At 41.3% G+C, this 20,232-nt stretch overlaps 1 protein-coding gene across 2 annotated transcripts in view; it reads right to left on the bottom strand.

Annotated features, from left to right (window-relative positions):
* gucy1a2 (guanylate cyclase 1, soluble, alpha 2) overlaps positions 1–20,232 on the bottom strand; it is a 247,604-nt gene that overhangs the window by 25,129 nt on the left and 202,243 nt on the right. For both annotated transcript variants that reach the window (XM_072577490.1, XM_072577491.1), the window contains one exon: positions 133–287. In XM_072577490.1, coding sequence (XP_072433591.1) covers positions 133–287 — 155 coding nt within the window. The remainder of the gene's footprint in view (positions 1–132; positions 288–20,232) is intronic.

The following is a 20,232-nucleotide window of genomic DNA, read 5'->3' as shown; positions in this document are numbered from 1 at the left end:
CAGCTGACAATCATCAGATAATACCATTTTCCTACACTGAGGTGCGAGGCTCTTTGCATGAAAAACATATCATTGATCCTGTCATTAGCTGTTCTATCACATATCAGTGAGCTCTAGTGGGTTTGTACTTACTGGTATGTCGTGGGACTGACATTAATGCGCCGTGGTTGACTTCCTGACTCAAATTTGCTGGCCAGAGTCACATTGTTTCCAAATAAGCAATAACGAGGCATCTTCACACCAACAACTCCTGCCAGTACAGAACCAGAATGGATCCCAATTCGCAACTTTTAAAAAAAAAGATAATGTATTGAATACTGGAGACACTCACATTATAACAGTGTTTACACAACCTTGAATGTCACAACAGAGTTCTCACCGAAATTAAAAAATCAATAATGTGGAACAAGAATAAAATCACCTTTCAGCCTGTATATTTTTCTCACAAAACAACTATTAGCCTCTGATGCAATGTTAACTTTCAGAAATTAAACATTCTGCCAAATGCAGTGTTTATTCAGAAATTAAATAGCGGACACCGTTGAAAATATTTCCACTTTATTCTGGGCTTGCCTTTGAAAACCTCCCTTTAATTTTCCACATCAAAAGGAAAACAGTCACCTGGAGAACCACAGTCCATAAAATGACTTGAAGGTGAGAAGGAGATATGTAAGGAGAGAGTGAAAGGTGCTAGGAATGTGTTGAAATGGATGCAATAGCAACATTTAAGAGGCACATATACAGTCACATAAACAGGTAGGGAATAGTGAGATATGAACCACATGTAGGCAGATGGGATTAGTTTAGAACGGTGTTATTGACAGTGCAGACAATGTGGGCTGAAGGGCCTGTTCCCATGCTGTGTCATTTTATGTTCTAAGTTCAATATTCTAACTCTTCTCTTAGCTGCCACAGGGGAAAGACAGAACTCCCAGCAAAAAGCTCAGGGAAATGAGTCTTTGGCTCTTTCCCTTTTATTTTCCACCTAGAAAGCAAGCATTTTGTGGGTCCAATCAGCCAATTTTCACCTTCAATTTGCCTTACATGGTACAGTGGTTATTAATCATAAAACAGTACTTGCTCTGATCTATCATGAGCAACATTGTAAAAGATTCACTGATAATAGTCAGAAAATACTGAGATGTTTCTTATTACTGTTCATTAATTATCATATGACCACCTTGGTCAATAGATTTTGTCCTGGCAAGTAGTTAAAAAGTTACTGCAGAGCATTAAGCTATATATAAATCAATAGCTCTTCCACCAGCAACACTGGAATTAGAATATGTTAGGTTATTTAATTGCCTTACCAAGCGGGGTAGGTTAGATTACATATAATAAATACCAACCAAATGGAAAAGTAAAAGGACATCAAAAAAGTTTATTTTGGCTTTTCTTGGGTGAAAAACTGATGACATGCTTTCAGTGTATGTCTGATGATGCTCAATATAAATTAGACTTCAAGCTTTATTCCAAAATTGCAGCCTTTAACCCCTAGAGGAATTAAGGGCAGCACTATGGAACATCACCACCTGCAAGTTCACCTTCAAGCTTCATAACCATCCTAATTTGGGATTATATCCTTGTTCATTCATTGTCACTGGGTCCAATTCCTATACCTACACCATATGGACAGTAGCAGTTCAAGAACACAGCTCACCACCACATTCTCAAGGGCAATTTGTAATGGGCAATATGTACTTGCTTAGCCAGCAATGCATGCTGAATGAATTTAAAAATCTTGATTCTTGTGAAAGTTTCATTTGTTTTCTGTACTGTCAGCAATATTGTGCACGAGCCTAACATTTACAAACCTGTCACCAGCCATAAAGCAAAGATTTAACAGCATTAACACTGATAATCAACACATTATTGCCAGTAGACTCCTCATATTCAAACTTAAAGGCCAACAAGAAAACAGCTTTTGCACTATAAGCTCATACATCTAAATGAGTTTATCAGAATAGCATAGTGCCAATGCATATCATATAGCAATTAATTTTTCTTGATGTCATACACGAATGAATTAAACCAACATATACACTGTGAGTTCAAGATGTAGAAATATTTGTATCTGAGGATTGATGAAGAATGTGTTGATATGTGTGACACTTTAGAAACTGTATTGAAAGATTAATGTTCAGCACCTGGATTTTATGGTCACTAAACAAACTACAATGCTCCCAAAATAGTGGGCAGGGAATTGTGCAAGGTCGTGCATTGGGTTCCATGAATTGGTGTTCCCGATTGTATTTCTATAGCTCTACAGTGAATTTTAATTTGGATGTTTTGAAATAAACATGTTGGTATCTCTACTTTGTAACAGATTCTCATGTTCTAAGATCCCCTTTTAATGACTTAAGTTTTCAGGGGGAAACAAACCCTAATTTTCAGGTACATCGGTATGACAAGAATCAATAAGTCAGCTAAAAGCAAAATACTGCGGATGCTGGAAATCTGAAATTAAAAGAAACAAAGTGCTAGAAAAACCCTGCAGGTCTGGCAAGGAAACAGATTTGACATTTGGTGCCTAGATATCTAAAGTAGAGCCATATCAGACTCAAAGTGTTAATTTTGTTTCCTTCTCCACAGGTACTGCCAGACCCACTGAGTTTCTTCAGGATTTTCTTATTTTGATAAGACAGCTAGCTGTTAAACTGTTTTAAAAACTAATTTTTTTGTATTCTTATAGCTAAATTAGAGATCTTTTCCCTGAAAATAAAGAGCACTTTTTTCAGGCAAAGCTTAAGACCAAAGAGTTTCTACAAGAGAAAGCATCAGACTATATAGCTGTAATATTTAATTTTCTTTGTTGGCATTAAAACATTTCACTTGCATCAAGCCTGATCAGCAACCAGCCAGCTTAACTTTAAAAAAAAGAGTGAAATCTGTCCTGGGTAGCTCACAAAATCAATGGCATAACAACATCTGCCCGTTACATAATATTAAGTTGCTCAGACCAATATTAAGTTATACTAATATCAATAGATGGAATCTCAACAGGGGTTTGAGTAATATGGGCTATAAGATTTGTGGCAGAATTGGACAAGATGTCCATCTCAATATCTGGAACATCTTGTTCAATCTTTTTTGCTTTTCACTAGTGCTGTAGCAATTTTCTCACTAGATAGCAACTTCGCAAGCAAGCCAAATGTCAAGAAAATTCAATACAGAAACCAGAGTGGATGAATGGCAGATTCAGCATGATGCTTGTTCTGAACAATCTCCATGTTGGAGACAGGGCATCAATATTTCACAGCGCACTCGATAGGCAATGGCTAAATACAACTATATCCATAAACATTGGTCCCCAATATTGTGGGCAGTACGGTGGCACAGTGGTTAGCACTGCTGCCTCACAGCGCCTGAGACCCGGGTTCAATTCCCGCCTCAGGCGACTGACTGTGTGGAGTTTGCACGTTCTCCCTGTGTCTGCGTGGGTTTCCTCCGGGTGCTCCAGTTTCCTCCCACAGTCCAAAGATGTGCAGGTCAGGTGAATTGGCCATGCTAAATTGCCCGTAGTGTTAGGTAAGGGGTAAATGTAGGGGCATGGGTGGGTTGTGCTTCGGCGGGTCGGTGTGGACTTGTTGGGCCGAAGGGCCTGTTTCCACACTGTAATGTAATCTAATCAATATGTGCTGTCTCTAAGAATTTCTCCAATCCAATTAAAGGTCAGTTCTGCACCTCAACTGCACTGGCAACTATTATTTTAATATTGATGCAAGAACCACTGTGCAGTCAGCGACATGGATTGGACCATGCTGTATCTTTGAGCTCTTCGCTCACTGTCACAGCACTCTCAGAATCTTAGCCTGTCATAGCACCTTTGTCTTTTATTACCTTGCCTTGCCCTTTTGTGCTTTCCCCCTCCTCCAGAGATACTAGGTTCATTTTATTTCTGTCTTGCCTCACCATTTCACATCGACACAAAGGCAGGAAGCTTTTCATGGTTATCAGTGGGTTTCAGTCAAGTCAAATGGGATAGCCTTCGGTCAGGGGGCTTTGGTACAGCAAGTCAAGGGCAGCCTCCAATACCAGACCAGCAGCTTGGAAACAGTCAGGCAGTCACTTGAACTGGTCAGAGTCAGGATGTTCTCAACATAAGGGGTAAAGAGCTGAATGTTGGGCAGCCTTTCACCTATCTTGAGTTTTCTGCCCTGCTCAGAGCTGTTTTCCTGGAATAAGACAGATGCAGGTATAAAGGGAATGGGTGGCACAGCTGTTACCTTTGGTGCAGTTGGGAGGTGTCCAAAGTGAGTGAGTAGGCAGCACAGAGGGCAATCAGATTTAGGGGTGTCGGGGTTGGAGGAGAGTAGCAGAGCATGAATCTTGGTGGTGGATAGAACTGAGATAAAGTGGGTATGAGGTATCAGAAGAAGAAGATGATGTTTATGATAGCAGTGTAGAGTGGGTAGACTTTCTTCCTACGATACTGTGCATTCCACCAGGTGACTGACACTGATTTTATCCAGTTGCAACTTTGAACCACGCTAGCATGATCAGGTATCTTGGGCTCCACTCCTACTCCTGGGGGAAAAGGAAATCCTGCCTACTGTGTACAGCAAAATTCCCAGGCCCCTGCCTGTGCAATGGGATGCAGTTTCCCCGTCTGCCGTATTTGGGACAAAAGTCAAGAAGTGCGCAGGTAGTTCCAAATTGACAGTATTTGACCAGGTGCACAACAAGTCTTTAAAGATAGTGTATGACCAAGAAATGCTGGTGAATTCTGGGATATCTGCTGAGTAGTGTGTTGCTCTGCTTGTTACACCTCATGGTAAGATGGCAATGGAATCAACGTGAGATACACTGTAATAGTCAAAAAGCTAAGTTTGGTAAGATTAGGGCAAGAAAACACACTAATGTTCATGGCAGAAATCCTCCAGAAGACTCAATATAACTCAGACTTCACCAAAATTACAGAGATTCAGCTCAGCAGAACTGAATATAGATTTGTTAATATAACAGACAACAAATGACATTTTGTTTTGTATTGCTGCCCAAGATGAATTTCTACCCGCACATTTCTTATTTAGTCATCTAAACAAGAACATTTTCATTTGAAGAAATATTGAGCTCCATAGTGCTGTTCAACTGAAACACTGCAGCACCACTGTTACCATGGTAGCAATTCTAAGATTAGACAGAAATACTGTAACAGAAATGTTATGCCCACTCACCTCTTTCAGATACAGGCAGTAGAATTGCTTTTGCAAACTGAAATGTAGATAACATTTAAAGAGCAGAATGCAAGGAATTTCACATACAATAGAAATATATATACAGACACAAGCATATGCATAGTAGGAGTCAGTAATATTAGAAGACAAGAATGTGTGCAATATGTCAATAGCACAGATTGGATTCATGTACAAGTACTGGTAGTTCAAAAGGCCTGCCTTCTTGATTTATCCCATGCTAGTTCTGGAGTGATACCCCACAAGCTATATACTGTTGAATTTCCCTGACTCGGAGAAATGCCTATGGTTCCTTGTGGAGTATGGTTAACGGATATGTTTACACACAAAATAAATCGAATGTCATTTCAAACAGCTTTAAGTGCTGATTACTGAAATAAAAGTTAATGGGCATAATCTTTAGGGGCCTAAACAAAGTGACCTCTGGTGCAAAATCTGACAGAACCACATGAGAGGTCCTGTGAGACCGAGCTCAATATTGATAGCAATACAATACATCTTTTCACTGAGTTTCAAGCATCAAAGTGAGATTCCCACCAGGCAGCAATTGTTGCCTATTAAAGAGAATTATTGTCTGTTGAATATCTGCATGCTAGCAACATCTATGCCTTGTCTTGACATGTGTAGCTAGTCAAGAGGGAGGTCACTATCAGCCATGGGCACAGTCCATAGACAATCCAGGGGCTTGACCACGGTCTGTAATTTGCTCAAACCAATCATATTCAGGGAATATACCTGGCTACAGTCTGGAGAGTGGCAATGGTCAGTCTTGCCAGCACAAACAGACAAGGACTGGTCAGTCATGTCTAGGGGCAATTCGTGTAAGTCATTCAGCATTCCCCAACATCTCAAGACATACTCCAAAGGCAGCAACTGTCTGCATCTTTTATTGACAGAGGTTGCATCCAAAATGCAGCAGCCTCACAGCGTGATCACAGCACATCTCTGACTCACATTGTAAAGTTCACCCCTTCACTTCAGTTTGGAGTACACAGACACTTTTTATTTCAATGCTGCGGCCATGCCATTTTGCATGCTGGGTTAGGCACACATCTCATAAATCAGAACAGAACGCATCTCAGGTCTGTTAGCCTCCTCTTGAAGTGGTCAAAGGTGGGAATTAGAGGAAGCATTCTGAAATGCAGAGGGGACAGCAATTGTGATAGGGAACAAACTCAAGATATAATGGTGGGAGATGATAGTATAAAAGGAAGATTTGGGTTACTTCAGGGAGAAGGGGTCATTGATGGTCACCACTATCCTGGTTTTGATGGGGAGACTCTGCATCACAGTAGTTGGCATGACAAAGTTGTTGGTTCAGGTCTCAGTGGGTAATGTTAGGAGATCAAACTGAAATTAAAGTGTTGCATGGGAATTTGTGGAAACTCAGAATTAATGGGATTGAAGTGAATACAGGAAGAACAAAACATGAAGGTTTGGATGGGTCACCTAAATCAAGAGTCTGAATCTGCGGATCATGTGTCACCTTCATCCTCAATCGAATCGCAAATGTGCAATGTAAATGAAAAATGGTTGCCACAGCTCATAACGTGGGTGGAGTCAGGCTTTTTTTTAGTATGTCTGAGGTTAAGGGCTGTACTTGGAATTGATGGGAAACCATTCAAGAGGGTCATTAACCATATTAATCAGGCACTTTCACAGTACAGGTTTAAGATAACAGTAATCATAGAATTCTGCATGTGAAACATATGCTATGATTAACCATATGGAATAAATATGCTGACCACAATCAATCTTGACCATATCATGGTATGTACTTCCACCACATGGTGATCATGCAATCGTGGCACTCCTACTCCTGGGGGAAAAAGAAATCCTGCCTACTGTGTACAGCAAAATTCCCAGGCCCCTGCCTGTGCAATGGGATGCAGTTTCCCCATCTGCCGTATTTGGGACAAAAGTCAAGAAGTGCGCAGGTAGTTCCAAATTGACAGTATTTGACCAGGTGCACAACAAGTCTTTAAAGATAGTGTATGACCAAGAAATGCTGGTGAATTCTGGGATATCTGCTGAGTAGTGTGTTGCTCTGCTTGTTTGGAGTGTGACGCCATAGAAAGATGGTACACATAATGAAGTAAGCAGCCGAAAATTGCATAAAATAACTTGCTATAGATCACCCCTATTGAGATGTTGCCAATTTATCATCTCCTACTCTGGAATTCTGCCTTGCCCTCTGCCAGAATTATTTTCTCCTCTGTATCCCAGCATGTTTTTCCTGATCACCATAACTGACTTCCCTATTGATTTGCCTACCACAGCAGTAACCCTGATAACCCACCTTAACTTTCAGTGCACAGACCCCTAAGACAGATTGACACCCCCTGACCAACTTGGAAGAACAGCGCCAACTGATGAGTCACCAAATTCTGTGCAACTCCCTTACAGACTTACTACTTAATTCCTGGACTAGTTACACTGGACCTGCAGGGCTGATGATAGCCTGCTCCTGGAACTCAATGGTATGTAACCCCTGACACTGACTACCCATAGGGCTAATTTGCCATGCCCTAGGCCTGGAATGAGATCTGATGCTGCCCTTGACTGTGGGAGAAACCCCTGGCTGTCAACAGTTCCCCTGATTGAGGACAAGAAAGCATTTAAGGGAAGATGATAAATTGGAATTAGGATTTCAAGGAGGGTTTCTCTGCGTGATCTCTAGCAAGTTATTTCACAAAATTTTCTGCTGCTTATTTCATTATGTACACACCATGCCTATACAACGCCACTCTCCCACTATTGCATGCTTACCAGTGGTGGATGTACACACCCTTTAAATTAGTTAAGGTCTACTCCTCTTAGAATTTGAAACATGGCCATATGGCTGAAGCATATTTAATGCATTTGCATCTAAGTTGCCAGCACATGCTGGACTGATGACTGCTGACAACTATGACAAGCTGCCTGCTTTGTGTCTGCGCTAAAATACAAGAAAAGAGAGTGCTGTGCGGCTGCACATTCTGATTGAGGTAGCAGTACACAAAAAAAAGGCAAGACAAGGAAAGGTAGAGATGCAGTGAACATCCAAGTAAATGAAAAGTGACTGAGCACTAAGGGAGCAAACCTAGAGCACTGTATCTCTCTTCTTATGCATGAGATGTGTGCCTGTGCCATCATGCAAAGAAAGTGCCAGTAGCATTGCAACAAAAGCTGTTGGGCACTCCACAGTGAAGTGAAGTAGTAAACCAAATTTTATGAGAGTCAGAGCAGCGTGGTGGCTCAGTGGTTAGTACTGCTACCTCACAATGCCAGGGACCTGGGTTCAATTCTAGCCTTGGGTATCTGTCTGTGTGGAGTTCACATGTTCTCCCTGCATCTATGTGGGCTTCCATCAGATGCTCAGTTTCCTCCCACAGTGCAATGATATTATTAAGCTGGAAAGCGTTCAAAAGAGATTTACCATGATGTTGCCAAGTATGGAAGATTTGAGTTACAAAGAACGGCTGGATGGACTGGGACTTTTTTCATAGGGGAATAGGAAGTTGAGAGGTGACCTTATAAAAGTCTATAAAATCATGAAGGTCTTTTCCCTGGTATGGGAGATTTGAAAACTAGGGGCACATTTTTAAGGTGACAGAAGAGAGATTTTAAAAAGACATGAGGGGCAAAGTTAAAACAAAAAGAGTGCTTTGCGTGTGGAATGACATTACTGAGGAATCGGTTGATGCATGCACATTTGCAACATTTAAAAGTCATTTGAATAAGTACCTGAATAGGAAAGGTTTGGAGGGATATGGCCCAGGTGCAGGCAGGTGGGACTAGTTTCATTTAAGACTATGTTCAGCATGGTCTGTTTGAAGTGAAGGGTCTGTTTCCATGCTTTATAACTCTCTGACTCTATGTGCAGGTTAGGTAGATTGAACTTGCTAAAGTAACCCCATAGGATCTAGGGATGTGCAGTGTAGCTAGGTTAGCCATGGTAAATTTGGGGCTACGGGGATAGGGTGAGATGCTCTTTGGAGGGTTAATGCAGACTTGTTAAGCCAAATGATCTCTTTCATTTGCTGTGTGCTATGATGATGTGGTAAGATTGCTGGGATTCTGATATTGACCTCCATGGATGAAGAATGCAGGCGTTCACTGCATATGGAGCACACCTTAAGATTCTGGCCAAGATGGAGGCCTGGAGGATTAAGCAATGAGTTGGAGTTGCCAGATACCTGCTCAGGTATCCATGTAATGAATTGTCACCATCTAGTTTCTCTTCACTGCCTGGTAAAATAGCAAACTGCATGGAAATGAGTTAAGATTAGTTAATAATAAGATGTTAATACATGCAACTAGGCTTCTTGCTGCTCACTAGCAAGATGCTCATTCTGTTACTAAAAGCTTAAATAGAAAAATCAGATATTTTTTCATGCCAATGAGAATCTCATTTTCTAATCTCCCAATATATCATCAATTCATTTACCATTATCCACATCATGCCATCCATTCCACTAACTGTTTGTTGGTTTCAATACAACTGCCATAATTGCCAATTATATGCATTCCTAAAATGGTAAACACATTAGCTTCATTTTAATTACCAGTTCAACAGAAGTGAACTACTTCGCTCATCTAACTCTTCTGTAATGAGTAAATATTCATAATGCTCTTGCAGCTAAATGCTAAAGACAATTGGATCATGAGGGAGAGATTTTGCTGGTTTTCTTTTCTCCCCCTTTTACTAGGAGAAAGTGAGGACTGCAGATGCTGAAGATCAGAGTCAAAAAGTGTGTTAATATTACTTCGCAAGTAATAAATGCGAATGAACTCTAGCAATTTGTAATAAGTGCTCAACCTCTACATACTTACAATATTCAGTATTTTGAAGTAAGAACATTATTTCATCCAATTATTGGCCATTAGTCATTTTATTTTCTATTTTCAGATCAGATGTGTCTTAAATTCAAAATCAATCTCCCCAGTTATCTGTTTTCTTTGTTGAAAGCTACAATTTTACAACCTCCCTGTACAACAATAAAAGAATCACAGATTTTCTCTGAAGCAACCTAACAGCTCTGCATTATGTAGGCAGTAATTGTTTTATTGTTAATTACTACTGTGTGGGTAAAATATTGCATTCAAGTTAAAATTCATTACTGTGAGTTTCCAATCATATGGTTTGACCCAGAAAATAACCCAGAAAGTCAGTCCATTTTAATGGAAGCATATACTTGGTGAAAATTTAGAATTGGTCATGTTTTCTTTTGAGTGCAAGGGTATTATTAGAGTTCAGAGCTTGCAGACCTTTGTGGTAAATCGAGCAAAATGCCATTTTTTTTCCCATTCAGGGGAAATGGGGACCATTAGTTTGAGTCAACAGTTATTACCCATCCTTAGTTGTCCTCAAGATGGTGGTAGCAATCTTTTATAAATGACCTGGAGGAGGGGCGAGAAGGTTGGGTGAGCAAGTTTGCGGATGATACGAAAGTCGGTGGAGTTGTTGACAGTGAGGAAGGATGTGTCAGGTTACAGCGGGATATAGATAAGCTGCAGAGCTGGGCAGAAAGATGGCAAATGGAGTTCAATGTAGCTAAGTGTGAGGTGATTCACTTTGGTAAGAGTAACAAAAAAATGGGGTACCGGGCTAATGGTCGGATACTTGGTAGTGTGGATGAGCAGAGAGATCTTGGTGTCCATGTACACAGATCTCTGAAAGTTGCCACCCAGGTAAATAGTGCGGTGAAGAAGGCATATGGCGTACTGGCTTTTATTGGTAGAGGAATTGAGTTCCGGAGTCTGAGGTCATGTTGCAGTTGTATAAGACTCTGGTGCGGCCGCATCTGGAGTATTGTGTGCAGTTTTGGTCGCCATACTATAGGAAGGATGTGGAGGCACTGGAACGGGTGCAGAGGAGGTTTACCAGGATGTTGCCTGGTATGGTAGGAAGATCCTATGAGGAAAGGCTGAGGCACTTAGGGCTGTTTTCATTGGAGGAAAGAAGGTTTAGGGGTGACTTGATAGAGGTGTACAAAATGATTAGGGGTTTAGATAGGGTTGACCATGAGAACCTTTTTCCACGTATGGAATCAGCTATTACGAGGGGGCATAGCTTTAAATTAAGGGGTGGTAGGTATAGGACAGATGTTAGGGGTAGATTCTTTACTCAGCGAGTCGTGAGTTCATGGAATGCCCTGCCAGTAGCAGTGGTGGACTCTCCCTCTTTATGGGCATTTAAACAGGCATTGGATAGGCATATGGAGGATAGTGGGCTAGTGTAGGTTAGGTGGGCTTGGATCGGCGCAACATCGGGGGCCAAAGGGCCTGTACTGCGCTGTATTCTTCTATGTTCTATGTTCTATATTTTTCTTGATAGGCTGCTCTCTATTTGGTGTAGGTGTACCAACAATGCTGTTAAGGATTTTGACCCAGCTCGCCCACCCTCAGGGTACATGTGCCAGAAAAGCTGAAATTTTCATTCTGAGTGCTGGGTGGTGATGGTTGCAGACTCCAGTCAGGCTAATCAACCTGGTAAAATGTTTGGACACAGTATCCAGAAAGCTAGTTAGTGAAAGAGCTGGGGTCAATTATTATTATTTAGAGTTACACATACTCACCCAACAACCACTTTTAGTCTTTTTACTGAGACACTCGCCAAGATTGTGTTGGCGAGGTCAAGTCTAAAAGTAACTAAGACAAAATGAGTATTTCAGCAGCAGATCTCCTTCCTTCCAGATTATTTCAGTTCTTTGCTGAAGACACAAGAGATTTATAACTTAATTGTTCAGTTTCACAGTCACTAGTTAGTTGAAACAGCTTACCAGCAAATGGAGAGAGGAAATAACTGACCGTCTTAAATAAAAAGAGAAATTGCTGGAAAAGCTCAGCAGGTCTGGCAGCATCCGTGAAGAGAAATCAGGGATAAAATTTTGGGTCTGGTAACCCTTCATCAGGGTTCTGAGGGTCACCTGACTCGAAACATTATCTTTGATTTCTCTTCAGAGATGCTGCCAGACCAGCTTAACTTTTCCAGAAATTTTTGTTTTTTGTTTTTGATTTACAGTATCTACAGTTCTTTCAGTTTTTATTGACTGATTGTCTTACTTGGCTGCAGAGAGATAGAGACACCCTGCTTCTTCCAATCTGGAGACATGTCTCTGCATTGTTCACAGAAACCAGCTATGGTCAGGCTGATGACCTTTGGTTTAGATCAGAGTGGTGCTGGAAAAGCACAGCAGGTCAGGCAGCATCCGAAGAGCAGGAAAATCGACATTTCAGCAAAAGCCCTTCATCAGGAAAGGCATCCGCCTTGATGACCTTTGGTATCCACAACTAATTGCATAAAGTAATCAGTTATGTGTTGCTGGCTGAAGCTTACTCTGCACTCTCATCCAGGTCTTATCTCATCTCCCCAACTGCTTGCAAAGCAGCAGTGTAAGCACAACTCACATTGAGTTACAATAACTTGTTTTTCTAAGTGCAGTAACCCCTTCACAGTCACTGGTTTCCAAGCAGTCCTTTCTCCAATTTAGTCCACAATAGTCTGAAATAATGCAAAATATAAAATGCTATCTTTAAGAATTTGATTTTTGAATTTTGTGTTCAAGCCCTGGAGCAAGACTTAGAGTTACAGTATCATAGAGTCATACTACATGGAAACAGGCCCTTTGGACCAACACATCCTCATTAACCAAACATCCCAATCTGACTTAGTCCCATTTGCCAGCGTTTGGCCTATATCTGTCTAAGCCCTTCCAATTCATATACACATCGAAATTCCTTTTAAATCTTGTAATTGTACCCACCTCCACTACTGCCCCTGGAAGCTTATTCCATGCACACACCACCCTCTGTGCAAAAAGGTTACCCCTCAGGTCCTTTTTAAATTTTTCCCCTCTCAGCTTCTAGTTTTGGACTCCCCCATTCCAAGAAAAAGACCTTGACTTTGCATCCTAAATATTTCCCCTCGTGATATTATAAACCTCTAGAAGGTCAGCGGTCAGCCTCAAAAGTACAAGGGAAAAATGCTCCAGTTTATCCAGCCTCTTCCTATAGCTCAAACTCTCCAATCCCAGCAACATCCTTGTAAATCTTTTTTTTTCTCCATCACTTTCTGTAGAAGTGTGACCAGAATTGTACACAGTATTCTAAAAGTGGCCTCATCAATGTTCTGTATAGCCACAACATGACTTTCTAATTCCTATATTCAATGTTCTAACAAATGAAGGCAAGCATGCCAAGTGCCTTTTCCATCACCCTGCCTACCTGTGACTCCACTTTCAGGAACTATGCACCTGCACTTCCAGGTCTCTTTATTTGGTAACGCTTGCCAGGCCCTACCATTCATTGTACATGGTTTGCCTTACTAAAATGTAACACCTCAGATTTATTTAAATTCAACTCTGTGTGCCACTCCTCGGCCCACTTAAACTTGGAATTTTATGATTCTGAGATGAGAATGTTAAAAACTAAGCCCCAGTTGATATATATAGAGTAATAATTGAATCCTCAGTTAATGCCCACAAGGTGTATACAATCCAACATTTCATTAACATCACTGACTCCATGTCTCTGGAGACCTCGACCCTGATAATTGTATGTTAGGATGAATTTACAGTGATCCAATGGTGACCACCTGCCTTTCCCTCCTGTTGAGAAAAGGACAGTATGTCAGTGTACATGTCAATGTGTTCGGTGATATGTTTGCTTAGCTGAATATCTGGAGCTATGTGAGACTGTGCATTGTTGGTTAATGAAGGTGAAGTGGAGTGCTTCCCACTTAAGGTTGAATCCTGAGTGAGTGGTGCACTGAGCAGAGTGAGAGACATGTTGTGTGGTTGGTGAGAGGTGAGATTGTCAGATGCATTGATTCAGTTTGACCAGCTGAGTAAGATCATTAAACCTTTTGTGGCACTGCTGCCAAATTTTGGGAATGATGCGCTGGCCAGTTACTAACTTCACCATCTCCCCCATGCACTTCAGAAGTTTACTCTCAAGGGCTTCTTGCCCAACACTAGAAAAGATAGCTTTCTATGTTTATTGCATGTTAAAGGTTCTTAATTCTATGTGGATGGGAGCAGATATTAGTTAAGCACAGATAAGAGACATTTACTGAACCTGTGAGTGTTTAAGATGGAAGATAAAGTTATTTATTTCTCGATCAAACTATTCCAATATGTTTTATGCCACACCTCCAGCACAGATGGGACTTGAATTTGGAGCACTTGGCTCAAAGGCAGGTACATTAATGACATTTTTTCATATGTCATGGCGAGATTCAAACAATCCAGGTCTATGAGTTACAAATCAAGAGACATTACTACTATGCCACCACAGTACTTGACCCCCACCCCCAGAATGGGAGTTATACATATAGACATTTATGCTTTGAATGATAACATGACACTGAGTAAAGATTGGCTCCAGTACTAGTTGTGTACACAGGGATCAGTAATGATTTACAATATATATTACTCACTTGGATGAGGAGAGTGAATGTACCATAGCCAAGTTTGCAGATGGCACAAAAATAGGTGAGAAAGCAAGTGGTGTGAATGACACAAAGAGTCTGCACAGGGATTTAGACAGGTTGGGTTGGCAAAAACTTGGCAGATTTGGGGAATGCACATTAGAAGAGGAATTAAAGAATTTAATATTATTTAAATGGAGAAAGATTGCAGAAAGCTACAGAACAGAGGATTTTAAGTGTTTTTATCCATGAAAGACAAAAAGCTAACATCCTAGTACAGCAGGTAATAGGGAAGGGAATATTGACCTTTATTTCAAAGAAAATGGAGTTTACGCTAAGTTTATTTTAGATAAACTATACAAGACACTAGACAAACCACAGCTGGAATACTGTGAACAGTTTTAGGCACCTTATCATAAGGAAAGATACTGGCATTGGAAGCAATCCAGAGCAGGTTCACTATGTTGATTCCTGGTATGAAATGGCATGACAAGACACTCCTGAGATGTGTTTTATGAGGACAGGTTGAATAGATTGGGCCGATATGTGTAAGAACATTGAAGAATCAAAGGCGACTTTATTGAAGTATACAAGATTCTTAGAGACTTGACAGGTTGTGGAAAGATTGGTTTTACTTGTGAGAGAGTCTAGAATCAGTGGGCATGGTCCCAGAATAAGGGGTCGCATACTTAAGGCAGCCATGATGAGGAAGTCCATGTCTCAGAAGATTGAGAATCTGTGGAAATCTTTACCACAGCAGGCTATAGAGGCTCAGTCATTAAGTATTTTCAAGGCTGAGAAAGACAGATTTTTAATCAGTAAGGGAACTAAGGGATTTCAGGAAAAGACAGGAAAGTGGAGCTGAGGATTATTCAATCAGCCATGATCTCATTAAATAGCACAGCAGACTCAGTTGGTTGAGTGGCTTACTTCCGTTCCTTTACCTAATGGTCTTATCTTGCTTCACTTGGTTTGCTGGAACATAACATACTTGCCATCTCAAATTCCCTACTCAGTGCAGCCAGGACAAGTGTCAGAAAATCTTGGAGACCACACCTTCCTTTGATAGACCACATTATTTTGAATGACAATAAATGGTTCATGGTGACTTGTTGCCACTTCCCTTTTTCAGGACTGAACCTTTATAAAGGGAAAGCTGCTTGGACCATAGGTTTTCTTACTAGTATGCACTGAAATCTAAAAAAAGAAAATGGCAAATCATCCCAAAAAGGAAGGGCAGAGACATCAAAGCCAAGGGCAACGCCCGAGAGAAAGCCAGGGACAGGGTGCAGCATATATAACACTTCCTCCATACCAATGATTGACAGGCACCAAAGAGTCCACAGCAAGAAGAAAATATGTGTCAGCAAGCTGAGGGTGACAGTGCAGCATTTGCCTACATGCCTAATGATAATTGTGGGTTGGATTTTACCAGAAATCAGCTATATGTCAATTTTGGTGAGTTTCATGAAGGACATTTTTCCACGATGCCTGAGGAGATTTGTCATGATAGGTTCCCAAATTCATCTGCTTACCGGTGTACTGTGCACCCTGCTCATTGTATCTTAGGTGGATGTACTTGCCAGGATCTCTTGGTCTCCCAGCACTGGGGCCATATTTAAAATAGTGTGCACCAGATCAAGCATTAGCAGTCCAGAGCTGCCCTGCACAGTTTTTGACAGTCTAGACATGTCATACAATGGAACATTGACACCCCACTTTGCTGATAGGGATCTGGAAGACCTGGTAAATGGGTGGTGTGGTTGACAGTCATCACACCAAATTCTTCCAGCCTTGTTCAAGATTTCTGCCAGAGATAGTACCATATCAAGGTATCAGAGCAACTTATATCAATTCAGAAAACAAAGTTAATGAACTTCTCGGTTAAAGCAGAATAAGTGCCATAATCTTCTCTCTGCTACCCTAAAGTCGTTCATTCTCTGCTACAGCACCCATCTCCCACCAAAGGATATGGTTTACCACTTTCACTGTTGAAAGCAACATCTTCCTTCACTCACAGTCACTCACTTAATTCTCCCGCCCTCCTGACCCTATCCAGCTTCTGTGCTTCCTACTCACTCACTCAGGAATGTTTTCTTTCCCCTGTCTCATGCAGGTACGAGTGGTGCCCATATAATCTTGGCAGTGAAGAGGGTATCCCCAAAACATATCTCCTCCACCTCGCAGGAAATAGCCACAGATCTTTCTGAGGATGCACTGGCAAGATTGCTTCCTGCATCCTCCACCAGCCCAGATAGAGACACCCTATATTTTACCCCTATTAGAGAGATAGGAGCACATGCTGGTGGGCACATCACTGCTACATCTCCACAGTTGACCAAGGGAGACACTCAGAGGACTACTTGCTCAGCGCCAAGCTGTAAAGACCCATGATGTTGGCAATAAAACTACCTTGTACAAATGCACAAGCAGACTCAGGAGCAGCAGACAGGTTTGTCAGAGGCATTGGGCAAGTTGGAAAACTCTACTAATGCTGTTTGCACCATACTCCCAGAGGCAAGGAAGCATCTGGATAAATTAATGGACAGGTTAGCAGCTGCCACGAAGAGCCAGACCCTACAGTAACTCTATCTCTCTGTTGGGTACATGCATGAACCTACATTCCAGTGCCCCAGGGAGTGCACACTCAGCATGCTGGCCTCTCCAGCCACAAACACCTGGAATCAACTGCCAAAAAACTTGAAAGTGCTGCACTAAAATATAGAACTTTGTTATAAGTGGGTTGGAGCTGAGTTTTGATGATGGAGTGAGGTTTGTACAGATCTGATGCCAATGTCCGTGGATGCGGCATGTGCAGTGGGTGTCAATGGACTGTGCCCTGAGAAGTTGATAACTATTGTCCAATATGTAGGGCCAGAGAAGCAAGCAGCAATAATTAGCTGTTAAAGTATGCTAATATATGCATGCAGGCCTCTTCTCACTCACTAGTGAGGATTTTATCTTGTCTTTCAGTACTTGGTTGGAATATGGGAGATTTTTCTGCTTTCAACAGCAAAAAGTCCTCATTGCTGAGCTCACATGATTCTTCCAACTTCTTGGTCTGTGCCTGGCAAAATTCTGTCCTACGTTTTTTCCCAGTGATCCCAAAGGAATTGTCAATCAATGAATTTCAAATTGAGTCTTTACAAACAGAGTTATTGTGACACAAGATACTAAGTCATCTAATCTCTTTCAAATCTTCCATCAGCAGCTGTTGTTGCTTTCTGTATGCTCTTAACTTTTACTCATATTGGAAGGGAAAAAGTTCCACAGTAGAACATTATTCAATATTTGCATTGCACTATGCATCACGAGTGAAGAACAAATTAAATATAAAAGTAACAGAAATTTTAGCTTTAATAGACTCATCCTTCAGTTTGACACTTCTTACCAGTACATAGTCTAATCATAAATTTTTTAAATATTTTCTGAGGTAATTTCAATTCAGGAATAAAGTGAGTAATTATGAAGCCTCTTTTGTTGTGATCTTGTGAATCTTACATAAAAATATCCCAAAAGGCACGATAAAATATGCCATTGCAATAAATGGCTCATGAATGAAAACTCCATTGGTAGAACTAAGGAAAATAACAAGGCTATCACTGTATATGCAGAATCAAGTTAAATTTCCTGCCCCCATGGGTACTAGTTGTGTCAGTAGACTGGAGTATTTCAAGTACTGTATCTAAGTCATCATTTCAAACCGTGTTTAACATAAGCATAAACAATTAACCTCATCATTAACAAAAGTATCAATTACGGTCTATATGAAGTCATAGCAGAAAACAATAAGACAATACAAATTCAATAAAAATATTCAACGTGAAAAATATAAGAAAATACAAGATTTTAAGCCATAGTCAATGTCTAGACAATAATGGCAACAGAAGTGTTCTCTTTGTATATATGTGACACAACGCTTCAATTGCCAACAGGTTTGCAACACTGTTGAGAAAAACAAGCTTGAATTGTGTTCAAAGAGGACATTGCTGAGGATCAATTGTTCCCTGTCCGCTGTAGTTAAAGACTCTTCCAGTTGATATACTTTGAGAGGCTGTACCTAACCAGTGTCCATCACAGGGCTGACTTCTTTTGTATCCAATTGCTGATCTAGATGCATCATTTGGGAGAAGAAAGTTTCTCAGGAGGGAGGTATAGTACAAATTTCTCTTTCTTCTGAAGGAGGTTTCTTCCTTCAGAAAGAAATGTATTATATGTCTGCTTCTAACCCAGGAAAAATGCTCCTAAGCTAATATTTGAAAGCTCTAGCTGCCAAAGCTGTCACACTAATGTTTGATTTAAGAGTGCAGAATTCTGTCACATGTTAAATCACAAAGTGTCAAAGGCTTAGGGTAGAATCTTACATTTTTTCTGGCTGTGTTATTTTCATTGAGTTTCACAGAGGTTTTCTCTAAGCAAGGTCCAATGAGTTTTCAGACATATCTTGCATATCCATTTTTTTCTGTGGTAAGAGGGTGTCACTGTTACGCATCCCTGATACCATCACTGAGGAGGAAAGGTACTGACTTTCCAGTACCCTCCAGCAGATACTGACACTTTTGGTGGGTGTTTGCACTACATTTGAGTCAGGAGCATCTGCTGGTTAGCACTTCACTGCCACGTACCTGCAGCTAGCTGAGAAAGAAATGGCCCAGTTCACTGGCACTTGGATGATTGGTGGAGATCAAATACCTACACAGTCCCAGGCGGAAGAGGATCCCATAGATTTGGCAGTTGATGACTTGAAACACAAACACATTCAGGAGCAGTAGGCAGTTTTGTGGGGGCAGTGGTCACCCGAGTAAATGCTGCAGTCCTGCAGTCTTGCCATTGCTCCCAGTCATGCTTCATCTGGTCATCTCCATGGACAGTTTGGTGGTTGCCATGAAGAGTTACACCTAGCAACGCCAGGATCTACAGAAGAGAACTGCATCCCTTTACTGTCGTCTTTTGCTCCCAAAACCAATGACGTGGTGACAAGAAACAGTGGACCTTGAACTCTCTCAAGTTGCTCCCTCCTCACAAAGGGACAAGTTGGTGACAAAACACTCCCAACCAAGAGGAACTGAAGACTGGCTCCAGGAAGTCTCATCTCAAAACACTCCAGAGGTGGACATTTCTCCATCCACCCTGTTGGAACTCCACATGAGTAGGGTACCTCTGGGCACAACAGACTGACCTTGTGGGGAATAGGGTGGGAAGGAGTAGTCACCAGACCAAATCACCAAGGCCCTCAGGCTCCGCTGTAGTGCTGAGTCTCTTCACATGGGCTGCAGACCATAGTATTACACTGAGGCATATTGTGAGGGAAAGAAAGAAGGAAACCTTCTGAGTGCACAAATGGTACGGGTGACATCTATTTGTAGATGAGTTATAATTTCTATAAATGTATGTAAATGTTTCAGTACCATCTGTTTGTTTGAGTTTCTGTGTTGCTGGAACAGCATCTTTGACGTAACTGAGGGCACCCATCCTTATCCCTATTTCCTTTTCCATTGACGAAGGTGAATTGTGCAGAGAATGGATGAAGCGTAGGTTCCATCCTTTCAGGCATGCGTACACACCTGTTCATCACAGGCATCAGTGGGCTTCAGCCATTAGGCTGCATGAACGGGTCTGGAGGGC

Source organism: Chiloscyllium punctatum, chromosome 9 (assembly GCF_047496795.1).
Source record: "Chiloscyllium punctatum isolate Juve2018m chromosome 9, sChiPun1.3, whole genome shotgun sequence".
NCBI classification, from domain to species: Eukaryota; Metazoa; Chordata; class Chondrichthyes; order Orectolobiformes; family Hemiscylliidae; genus Chiloscyllium; species Chiloscyllium punctatum.
This window is presented reverse-complemented; position numbering and strand designations above follow the sequence as displayed.